Raw genomic sequence first — 12497 nt, 5'->3', positions numbered from 1 at the left:
ATACGAACTGATGGCAGACCAGATCTCATGTCCTCAATGGAGTTCAAAAACTCCTTAGCACTTAATCCCTCGTCATTCTTTATACAAGGAAGTACTCTTATGGCAACTGAGGTCGATTGCTTTATGACCATTTTTCCAAGCTTATTGGAATGTTTCCATTTCTCCAAGTTGGAGTTATATTTCCTCATTTGCTCATCGTAACTCTTAGCATTTGCCGGAGGAGCAACTAGTTTATCTTCACAAAGTGCGTAGTCAAGGTCCAGAACCTTGAGAACAGCATGTACCTCTTTATTCCACTTGGGAAAATTGGTGCCATTAAAGGTCTCAATGGTGCTTAGCAAGTCCTCATAATTCACTGAAAAATCACAAAATTGAAGTCTCAATAATCTTATACAATAAGATGCACATAAAAGCACAAGATTAACCCTACGATGGTCTGATTAAAATCGTGCTATAAGTTTCAATTTGCATCACCGATGAGGAAAACAAACGAAACTTATCATTAACTCATAATTAAAACAACGATGGTTGAAATTAATTACAAGTATACTCTAATCAAACTTCTCGATGATTCCATTTAATTAGAGAGCATCTTAATTGTACTTGGTGGAAAACATATAATTTTTCAGTTTAAACAATGCAGACTAATGCAACAGTCATCGTTAAGGCATAATAAAACATTAAGGGAATAAACTTATTCTAGAATTTTAAAGCTCAAAACGGTGAAAATGACACATAAAGCATAATGAAGCAAATTTCACTGTAAATAATGAGGCTCATAAAACCTTAAATTTTTGCCTTGTATAATCAGCACATAAAACATCATTAAACTTAATTGCACTGTAATGATAAGGCTCAAAATTTTGAATTTTCTCTCATTTAGCAAGCACATTAAACATTATAAATCAATAGTGCTGAAAAAATGAGACTAATTAATATCCCAAAAAGGAACTCATTATCAGTGATTAATTCCCAACATTATTCTTAAATTAACCTCATCAAAGAATATGGGAAATAACACTATTCATAATTGAGAAATATCTACCCTAAACAAATTAAGCAATAAGCTTATTTGCGAAATTATAAACAATAGATAAATCATAAATCAAATATGAAATACTCATGGGCATTAAATAAACACAAGGCTGGTAATCTTAAGCGCAACAGAAAAATAAATAAAGCCTTTAACATAATCAATAAAGAAATTAAGCTTAAAACAGTAAAGAAATAAGCTTAAAACATTAAACAGTAAAGAAAAAGGCTTTATATCTTAAAACTGGCCTAAAACTCATAAACCAGTCCAAAAACTAAATCGGCTCGGCCCAAAGTCACGCGCTCGGCTTGGCCTGCCAGCCGCTCGGCCCACTAACGGCCCAGCAGCGCGGAACCCTAATCCGACTTCATCCGAACCGTCCGTGATGATCCGACAGCCCAGATCTTATATGGTTCCGCATAAAAGGGTGAAGGCCGGTCCTGAAAACCCTAATGCCTCTCACTCTCTTCTTCTTTCCCCAGCAGCCAGCACAAACCGCCGCAGCCTGATGCCCGCGCGCGCCTGTGCGGGGAGCTGCAGTCGCCACAGCTCTGCAGCTGGGCGCCGCTGCACGCGGCCAGCACCGCCGCCGTCTCATGGCGTAGTGCTGTGGGTGCCGCCACGCGCTCCCTGATGCAGCGCCCCTGTCGCCGCCTCACGCGCGGGGCGAGCGTCCCACGGGCTGCGCGATGGGGGGCCGGCGGGCCCGGCCACCGCTCGTGAGCCCCGGCCTGCGCCTGGGAGCTACAGCCGCCGCTGCTCCTCATGCAGCGGCCGCGCCTCACGTGACCTACGTGCGGGTGGCGCGGAGCGCCAGCCGGTCCCGCCGGCCAGAGGCGCCTCGCGCGCCGTGGGTGCCTCCGAGCCGCTCGCGACGTGCGCGTCCACATGCGCCGCCGCGGCCGCTCGAGATCCCGTGAGCGCCGATTTGGTGAAGTCGAGCACCGCCCGTGCCATGCTCCGTGGTGGGCCCTCTCGCCGGCAGTGCGTGCGGCCTAATCGCGCGCACGGCCGTCGAGGGGCTCCACCTCGGTGCTCTCGGCCGGTCTGTGTGCTACTGATGCACATGAGCGGCTCGTTGGGGAAAGACGCCGACACCTGCGCGCGGCGGCAGCATCATGCCACGCGCGGCAGACGGCATCCCGAGGTGAGTTCATCCTCCATTAGGGTTAGGGTTCATGAGGAATTTGGGATTTCTTGATGCGATCTGAAATTTGCAATTCCCCTTCTTCTCAATGCTGCTGATGCATCGAATTGCATGAATTTGACTTCAATTTTGCGGAATTTGACTTAACAGTGGGCTAATTTGGGGAACTGATTAAGTAATCTTAAACCCTAACCTTAATTACTTGACTTAATCATCAAGTATATCTTAATTTGCCTCGGTCTAATCACAAATTAGCATTAAGATAATTATTTAGATCTAATCCGAGGTACTTAGTCTAATCAGATTAAGATTTGCATTAATCAGTGTCTAATACAAACATAATTCAGACTAATGACTTCATAAACATGCATCTTAATCTAATTCGCCCATGAAAAACTTTACTGCAGAAGCTTAGTCGCAGGTAGATAAGCACAAAAATAAACTAATTTGAACATTAATCAGCACACACATCACGCTGGAGAGACTTAGTAGATCCAATCTACTAATCGCATCACCCTCATTTGCACATAACGTAATTATGCATAACAGATCTAATCTGTTATTAATGGAGGCTTAAAATTTGATGGCTCTCGATATTAGGATCATGATAGAACTAAGATGGCTCTTGATACCGATTGTTAGATTTAATCATTCATAAACAGGATCTTAGCTTAGTCTAATCATGATCACTAATTAAATTTAATGCGGAATTAATTACTTAAGAACTAACCAGAGCCTGAAGTCATCATGAATGCCTCAGTTCTTGTAGATTTGTTGGTGTAGATGAAGCAGACATGATCTTCACCAATTAGAGAGATTTAGATCTCTCGGTTGATGAAGATCTTGGTGTTGATGATGAGCAGCCAAAGTAGATGAGGAAACCGTGTTGTAGATGTAGATGAACAGCAGAACAAGGCTTCTGCTCCCCTTCAGCCCGCTTAGTAATCGGATTTAGAGTGGCTAATCACGTTTAGGGTTTTTCAGATGATAAAAATGAGTCAGCCACACCTTAGATTTATAGTGTTGCGGGTGCAGAGCCTTGCCCTCAGTTTGGAAACTAATCCGAGCCCACCGATTACAGCCCATTAACTTTCTTAATCACGTTTAGGTGGATCAAACATTTTCTTAATGTTGTTTGTTTTTCCTTAACAGTGAAGATCGCTTTCCAAAAACTCCAACAATGAAGAATTGAATGTTGGATAATCCAGACTCGGTCGTGTGCATGGCCTAGCTAGAATAAAGGAGCTCATCGTTGGCCACGATGAGAGCGTCGTTGTACAGAGCATCTGCATGAACACATGTAGTGGTGTTCCTTTCTTTCCGTTGAGTCCTAGGGGTAGTGGAGGTGAGGAGCTAGTCTTCAGGTCGTGGGATGGCGCGATCAAAACGGAGGCGTGGGAATCGCAGCGTCGTGGCACAGTTTAGCCACTTGCTTTCAGTTGTAATTTAGAGTATAAATCTGTTATCAATACATGAAAAACGCCTGTCAGTTGGGCACCAAAACTACCGTGTGTTTCTACTGCCATCTCGTGTGTGTGCGTGCGTTCTCTGAGTGTTCCAGGGTGTGTTCATCGTCTCCAGCGACGGGCGCCGGCGAGTTGAAGTCTACATTGAAGACATAAGAAATTTTGCCTCTCTGAAAAGTACTCCATTCGACGCACGATCATATTCTTCCGTTCGCAACGCCTTCACCATGATTTGCGAATCCGTCTCCAAGATAACATGTTGCATGCCCCAGTCTGATGCAGCCTGGAGACCGGCAATGCACGCATGTGCCTCAGCGCATCAACCTACTCTAGTTACTCGAAAGTACTATAGCTAGATAGGCAAGGGCGGAGCACAAAACAACTGTGTACTAGAGTCCTGAAAAGAACCGCGGCTGGCTCACGCGGCGACGGCGACAGCCATCTTGCCTCTCGAAGAAGTCATGCCTGACGAGGCTTTCTTTGAACCACTGTCCACTAACACCTGAAGACACATGATCCCCATGGAGCTTCTGAAGCAACTTGCCCTTGCTGTCGCAGTGAAAAAGGTGACCACGAGAACGGTCGTCGGACCAGAACAGCACATCCCCTTCCTTGGACACAAGGACCCCGTTGAAACTGTACTGCGGCGGCCTAGCGTAAGGAGTCCTTTTCACCTCAATTATTGGAAGTCGGATCCGGTACTTGAGTGACCACGCCTCCGTCTCGTAGTCCTGCAGCACCCATAGCTTCAGTACCATGCTGCTCTCATCAGCAGGGCTGATGCCAAGCGTGCCGTCCATCTCAAACAGATTCGCCCGTGGCGAATTGCCAACGGTTGGACAAGACATCCGCCTGGCCCTAAATGATTCAGCAACCGTATCAAAAACAACCAGACCGGCCTTTTCCTGCGAGGTGCGAGCAGTCGGGGAGCCAGTGACAGGGTTTACGTTTCCGTCGGGAGCTGCTTTCCCGCCTGAGTCCGGGAACGGGAAACCGGCCAGTTCCCGGTGAAAACCGCCAAAAACCGGACGGGATGGCACTTCAAATTCAAAAAACGGGAACCCGGTTTTCCCGACCGGGAATCGGTGTAGTCTGACCAGGGAACTGGTCACTGCGACCGGGAATTAAAAAAAACAGGTGCAGTGAAGCCAAATTTTGCATAGAAATGACTCCATTTGAACAATTGATATGTCGTAAGATATTTTGAAGACATATATAATGTTTTAATGTATATAATGGACATAGCATTGCATAGTTAGTACGAACAATGAAAATTTTGGCAGCATTTCAGTGCAAATTGAATACCTAAAGCAATTGGTCAAACCAAATCGACCATATTAATAGAAGTCCGAAGTGCATTCCATACAATATATTTAGTACATATTACAATACAAGTCCATGGATAGAAATATGGCATACAAGTTCTAATATTTATTTGTCCATACAAGATTCATACCATGACATCACACGAATTGAAAATAGTTCATTCAGCCTCCTTGTACTCATGATGTGCCCCAGACAGATAGTCATACATGATATGCAATGAGTGCAGCCGAGGGTCATATGGTTGTGCGTATGGATCTGGTGGAGGGTATGGATACGACTGTGGGTATGGGTATGGCTGTGGGTATGGATATGGGTATGATGGTACGGCAGGGTAGCTACTGGTGGAGCTAAGAGAGCTAGAGCTATCATATTCATGGGGTGTGGATTGTCTTTGGTAGCTTCTAGTCTGTCTCTGTGAAGTGGGTGCTCCATGGTCTTCATCCTGTGTGGCATGTGTGAAATGGCTCTCTCCAGTAAATCTAATAGACCTTCCACCTGAATGGCCACCGCTGCTCCCTCCAACCGCACTAGTCCCTCCGGCTGTCTCACCACCACCACTGCCACCATCATCGGTGTCGTCGTCATCGTCGTCATCATTGTCATTTTCATTGTAGTCATCACCCGTAGGCTCAGGCGTCCATACAATGAGAGGTCCATGAAACTGCTAGCAGGATCTTGTTGCATTCCATTTTACTAACTCGCCACCAATGGCAGTCTTCATCATGTGGTGCAAACTGTTTGAGTTGTAGAACCAACTGCAAATTTTTTGGGCACTCTCAATCATTGCTTCATGTTCAGGCCACTTTACAATGTCCTTCAACATGAGGTTAATCGTGTGTGCAAGGCATGGCTGCCACGCAATATGCCGAAACTCATTACTCAGCAGCTTACATGCCTTCCAAAGAATCGATAAGCATGCGGCTTAAGAAAACTAAGAAAAATGAATACTCCACACCAACCACATACCTTCGGTTCTCGACCAAGAGCAGAGCTTCTTGGCGCGATTGCAGCGGCTCTCGTCGCCTGGCCGGGACAGCAGTCGGCCGGCCAGTCCACCGACGGGATGCGCTGCTCCCGGACGGCTACCGGCGAGCGGACGCCCGATCCCACCTCTCCATCACCGGCAGAGCCCCTTGCCCACTCGGCCTCAGCCCAGGACGCGAGTAGGAGTGGGGAAAGTAAGTCACGAGAGCTCTGTAGGGTGGAAATGAGTAGAGAGAGAGTTACTTGGGTGAAAATGAGTACAGACAGAGGTACAAGGTGGATGGTTTGGCGTGTTCTGACGAAAATCAAAATTTGAATGCGCAAACATCATTATTTTTGAACTTGGCTTACAGAAATGGAGCGTGTACATACTCTAGTTTTTTATAAGATTTTCTCCCAATTTTTTATAAATTTTTTTTTGAATTTTCAAAAATCCTAACGAAATCTGTCGGATTTTCCGACGGTTTCCAATCTCGCCTAGTTCCGGTAACGGGAAAAAAATCCGGTTTCCGCCGGATTTCAAACGGGATTTGAAACAATGGCCAGTGAATGCAGCCATGGAGCAGGACCGACGGCGTGCGCCCCATGGGCGGCGAAGCTGCTGGCGGCTCAACGCACGTTGGCTTCGCGGAGGAGGCCACGGTGCGGACGTAGTAGCAGACGAAATCATCCTCATCTGTCCACTGCTTGTACAAGATGCGGTACTCGCCCGACGAGCTGTGCCGGTAGAGCCCCGCGACGCCGCCATGGAGGCTGGGCAGTGTGGTCCACTGGCGCGTGGCCGGGTTGCAGATGTAGAAGGTATTATTGGAGAGGGACAGCAGCAGCAGGCCGTCGCAGGAGGCGTGGACCTTGAAGCTGCCGCGGCGGCTGTAGTCGCTGAAGCGGAGCACAGGGCGGCGCTCGGCGGGGCGTCGCCGGAAGTCCAAGGCGTCGAGGCCGGCGTCGACGTTTCTTCGGCAGGCGTCGATCTCGCCGCAGAAGGAGACGAGCGGGAGCGACGGCTGGCGCAGGTGGTGGGCGAGGAGGAATTCGGAGGTGGAGGTGAGGTCGCGCCAGGAGCGGCAGACCGCGCGGCAGCGGAGAAGCGCCGCCGCCGGGAGGCGGACGAGGATCTCCCACACGACGAGCAGCTCCGGGAGGAACGAGGTGGCAGCAAGGCGTCTCCTGGAACTCCTTGCTCTCGTGGCATTCACCGTGGCCTCCTCATCACTCTGTGGTTTGAGCATGGTGGTGGTGGCTCGCCGGAGCTGGACTCCCTTCATCAGTTAGCTGGACTCCCTTCATCAGTGGCTAGCGTTTATATAGGGAAAACTGAAGGACGGGATCGATTTTGAAGTTTGGATGCGGCTGCTACAGAAAACTAGGTAATTAACCACCACGCGCAAAAAAGGCGCGGCATCTCCGGTCCCAAAAAATGTGGCGTTCACTCTATTACTCCCTCCTTCCCCGTTTATAAGGCATGGTGGAACATGACACGGTCTTCTAAACAACACTTTGACCATTTATTTATCATATATTATATCACTTTTGATTATAAACTTATAATCATTGTAAACTATATTTGATTATGAATCCAATCATATGAAATTTGCATTATAAAAATAAAAATTTAATAGTCAAATTATTGGTCAAAGATGAGAAGGTTTGAATCTTGATATACGTGTATGCCTTATAAACGGGGAAGGAGGGAGTATATTGAACTGAAGGACGGGATTTTGAATTTTGTATGCGGCGGCGGCCGCTACAAAAAACTAGGTAATTAACCACCACGCGCAAAATAGGCGCGGCATCAACGGTCTCAAAAAATATGTCGTCGACTTCTCTTGAATGGATAAAAAGGCTTAATGTAAGCTTATTTTGGAAAAAGACCGGTTTGATGTACTTCCTCCGTCCTCAAATATATGTCATTCTAGGATTCAAAATTTATCCTTAAATATACTCCCTCCTTCCCCGTTTATAAGGCATGGTGGAACATGACACGGTCTTCTAAACAACACTTTGACCATTTATTTATCATATATTATATCATTTTTTATTATAAATTTATAATCATTGTAAACTATATTTGATTATGAATCCAATCATATGAAATTTACATTATAAAAACAAAAATTTAATAGTCAAATTATTGGTCAAAGATGAGAAAGTTTGAATTTTGATATACGTGTATGCCTTATAAACGGGGAAGGAGGGAGTAATTCATTCAGGTTGAGAGTGGACTCAATCATCTTAATTATGCATCATTTTTTAGTCTTTCCCTATAGAAAGATGTGCATGCAACTATGTAGGTGGAAGTACATGTGGAGGAGTGCAAGAAAAAATGCATGCTACCGTGCATGCTTTAATTATGGGTATGAGAGTCTTTTCTACACCCCTAGCACATTCCCAATGCTTAATAATTATGGGTATGAGAGTCTTTTCTACACCCCTACCGCACATGCTTTAATTAATTACTCCCTCCCTCCCTCCAGGAACATAATCCATGCTACCGTGCATGCTTTCATTAATTACTCACTCCCTCCCTGCTGGAACGTAATCCATGCCCAGCCGGTATAATGACGCAAGCCATTCTAAATGAAATGTTTTGGTTTCAAGATTTTCTCGAGTGTCACGTTATTTTTATGGATTTAGGTTGATAAATGAAACAGCCCTCGCATAATTTCATTTCAGATTTCATAAGATACCTAATCACTCCCGCGCAAATCCTCTTGTAAGACGTGTGAGCTTGTATTCAGTACAATAAGAACAATTTAATCCAGCGCCATTTTATTAAATTCCGTTCAGAGTTAGCAATCTATTTCCTTCGTCCTTAAATGCAAGGCATTAAAAGGTTTAAAATTTGTACATAAATGTAAGGCATCTTAAATCCCTTCAAACATAAAAGTCATGCTAATCTCCTTAGTTTTGGTGTTTTTTTTCTGGAAAAGTGAAACTTTATTAATTTCAAGTGGATACATCAAGATGATACTTAGTTTTGGTGCAAACTTTGAAAAGAAATCAATTGCGGTGGGCTAGGGGAGTAAAAAATATATGATAATCTCCTTGGTGTGGGCAAGATAAAAAAATATATTAGTGAGAGGTACATGTGTATTTTCTCTACCTCCATAATTTGTCTACAAAAATTCAAGATGCCTTACATTCTAGGAGTAGCATCAATTTGCATGCATGCATGAAGTGAGCTTTGTGCCTCGCTAAGCTAGAAGGACAATGGAGCCAATGGCTAGCTAGGCCTATGCAACTATTAGAGCAAGTATTATATCAGTTTGCAAACAAGCTAAATGCTAAGATGGAGAAGAGAGGAGAGGGGAGAGTAGAGAGAAAGAGGAGAAGTGAGCTACAAAGCTTGCAGCTAGTTTCGACATAAGAATCATCAATAAATATTGTGAGTGAGAAATGGGCTTACATTAACAGTGAATGACTAACTACTATATAAGTGGGCTGAGAGGTAGGCTGCAAGAATCCTTATAGCAAGTAACCATTTGTAATATTAATCTTGCTCTTAGGCATCGCCACCTCCAGCCTTCACTTGTCGTAAGATTAATAATACAGCCGGCCGCTAGCTGTAAGGATTATTACAGCGTATCTATCAGCCCATTTGTATAGTAGTTAGTCCTTCACCATTAATATATGGTCCACTTGTCTCTCTCACAAGAATTATTGGTTCTTATGTTGAAGCCGGCTGCAAGCTTATAGCCCGGTTCTCCTCTCTCTCCTCTCCCCTCTTGTCTATCTCTGTATTTAGAGCAAGTACAAAAATAGACTTAAAGCCAAGCTAGTCAGTAGTTTTGCTGATGTGGAGGAGAGAAGAGAGCTTGGCTCTTGTTCTAGCACCCAGCTTGGCACGGAAGCATAAGCATTTGTGGGTCCAAATAAAAATGTATATGAGGAAGAGTAAGAAAGAGAAAGTAAGACATGGTACCACATAACAATAAAAAACTTTATAAGAGACAAATATGAGACAACTATTATATAACTTGGCTCTTAGCATTTAACTTATAGTTAAGCACTTGGCTCTGCTATTAACCATGCTCTTGGCCTGCTTGCAGCCTGTAATAAGACTTTCTCTGAGGACTAAAGCATTGGCTCTACTTTTCATGCATGGGGGGTGAGAAGAAAAGTGATTTTTCCATGAGGTCCATACAGAATTAGCCCCAATAAGCGTCTATTGTAGGAGCTAATTCACTTTAGCCTCAAATAGCCCTACTCGTTTGAATTTTTTGGAGCTAAAGAGGCTAAAAGAAAGAGGGCTAATTTTTAACCCCCGATCCAAACAGGCCCCGGCCAAATCTTTTGGGCGAGTTTTTCTTATAAAACTACTATATTATTTGACATAAGGAAACTGTACATACATAGATCCAAACGAATACAAGTACGTACGATAAGGATACAAAAACAGCTGCCTTGACCAAACTGCAGAGAAGCCCCTCAAAGGAGGAGAAAATACAACGAGGTTCCAAACTCCTATGCTTGCCATCTCCTCGCCGGAGATCGCCGCTGCCAGTCACCGCCGTCGACGAGGTCCCAAACTTGTGAAGGCGAGTTGGCACAAAAGAAAACAAGAAGCGGGAAGGAGCACGTACGGTGCACAGCGATAGCGTGGCCTGTCTTGTGTTGGGCCATATTCGCCATGAGCTGGAGCGTCTATGCAACAAGGGTAGCTAGCGTTGACGGGCCTTGAAGAGGAAAACGTGGGCCGTAGTTTATGGGCTTATTACTGTACCGACTGTTGGGCTTTCGGTTTAGGTGCATACTGATCTTGTTATTTCCCTCCTTTTTCTCATGGTGTTGTGAATTAGAAGAGGGTGCCAATCTGGAATTAAACAGCATTTAAAAAGGTCGGTCTCATATATCAGCATTGTAGACACATTAGGCTACAGCATTGAAGCTACGTAGTCCATAAAGATTTGCACAGAATAGCTAATCTTGCCTAGGTAATTACCAGGATGCTGCTAGTCCTTCTGATGGCAATTGCAGCCTTTCGTGGATCAAAGATGCTGCTAGTCTAGGATCCCTTACAAAATGTTTCATGCATCTAGCTTTGTAGTTCCAAATAGCTGTAAGGAAGTAAACAAGAAAAAGTGAGTGTAACTTGCAACATGGAGGAGCAATGGACACGCATCTGTGTTTTTTTGTTTCCTACCTTAAATCTGGAATGGTAGGTGAAGGGGCCACGATACTCCTGTATCTGCTAAACTAAATCTGTAAACACCCTGCAAGAAAGCAACAGCTTGCATTGCTGATCGTTCATAGGCAAGGATTAAGGATTGCTCTGCAGGGCTCCAAAAGAAGTAACGATGCGGTGTGACTAACTCCAGCTGCGGTAGCTCTAATTCTACTCCACATAGCAAAGTACCATCATCCCCAACCTTGGTAATCAAAGATGTATACGGTAGACAGTACTGCCTAGACACAGCTCTTAGCAAGGAGATGGAGTTCACACCAACAGGAAGCATAACGTCTACCGAAAGGCAGCGATGTCAGGGGAAACTGCAAAGGTAAAGACCATAAAAAAAAAAGAAAGTGCAAAAAAAAGAAGCTAAAGAGTATCAACACAAGGCAAAAAAAAAAACTTTTTAGTTAAAGGAAGCACGAGAATTCAGAAGCGATGCCATTATGCCAATGTGTGTCAGCCTGGCGCCTATTTGCTTAGCAGTATCTACTCCGTATATATATAGCCCATAGCTAGAAGCCATTATACGGCATCAATGCATGGTACTCACAATTATCGCCGGGCGAGAGATGTACTTACAAATAGAAATATTACCAGGCAAAGGCGACAACCGTTGCAGACTTGCAGTAGCGGCGGCGCTTCTCAGAAAACTCGTTGCCCCAAAAGGTAATCACTTGATGAGCCGGTCTTACCAGGTAATTGAGCAGGCCAAATAGAGTCCGGCAGAGTGGATCTCCGACTAAAATGGTGCTGACAAAAAAAGAAATAAAATAAGACTAGGCATAAGATGGCCGGATCAACTGGGTTATATAAAAATAAACCGAGGTAGGTAGAGTCGTAGAGATGAGGCAGCAAAGGGCCGGGCTAAGAGCTATGCATAGACATGCACCCAGGAGAGCTGGCATCACATCTGAAATGGCCAGCAACCGTGTTCTTTTTTTTAGAGGAAAAAAAAACGGGAGGAAAAACGGCATGCTACAGAACACTGGATGTTCGGAAAGAAATAGGCGCACACCCAAAGATCTTGCATGAAAATAGTGAAATGCAAACCGTCCAAGATCTTATCTGAAAATGGCTGGAGACCATGAAGTCGAACGGAGCAAATGGCGGAAGAGGAAAAGTGTAGCAAGACAGCGGAAAAACTATCAACGACGTTAAATGGCAACATGAAATCGACAAAAAAAAAAGAGTACGCACAATGCAGATCTAAAGATTAAGGGACCACAAAGTACAGGGAACAGGGCCTACCGACTGTTTTTGGAATTTACCGTGAAGCCATAAACTTGGAGGTGGACCCAAATCTAAAGCTTATAAAGATCAAATGCTAAGAATGAGGCCGCTCGCTGGTCGCCGAAAGGGAGGCACGGG

At 44.8% G+C, this 12497-nt stretch overlaps 1 protein-coding gene and 1 long non-coding RNA gene across 2 annotated transcripts; both read right to left on the bottom strand.

The window, feature by feature from the left end:
* Window positions 1-4035: 4035 nt before the first annotated feature.
* On the bottom strand, window positions 4036-7185 carry LOC120653265. Its single transcript, XM_039931041.1, has 2 exons — window positions 6575-7185; window positions 4036-4504 (listed from the first exon to the last, which is right to left on the bottom strand). The coding sequence occupies exons 1-2, from the start codon at window positions 7183-7185 to the stop codon at window positions 4036-4038; spliced, it is 1080 nt and encodes a 359-aa protein (XP_039786975.1).
* A 3677-nt stretch (window positions 7186-10862) lies between these two features.
* LOC120651621 lies at window positions 10863-12279 on the bottom strand. The gene is made up of 3 exons (XR_005666261.1): window positions 11724-12279; window positions 11100-11169; window positions 10863-11013 (listed from the first exon to the last, which is right to left on the bottom strand). It is a non-coding gene; the product is annotated as an uncharacterized LOC120651621 (long non-coding RNA).
* Between the last annotated feature and the right edge of the window lie 218 nt (window positions 12280-12497).

This window comes from Panicum virgatum, chromosome 1K, assembly GCF_016808335.1.
Source record: "Panicum virgatum strain AP13 chromosome 1K, P.virgatum_v5, whole genome shotgun sequence".
NCBI lineage: Eukaryota > Viridiplantae > Streptophyta > Magnoliopsida > Poales > Poaceae > Panicum > Panicum virgatum.
Note: the sequence above shows the minus strand (reverse complement) of the source record. Positions and strands in the feature narration are given on the sequence as shown.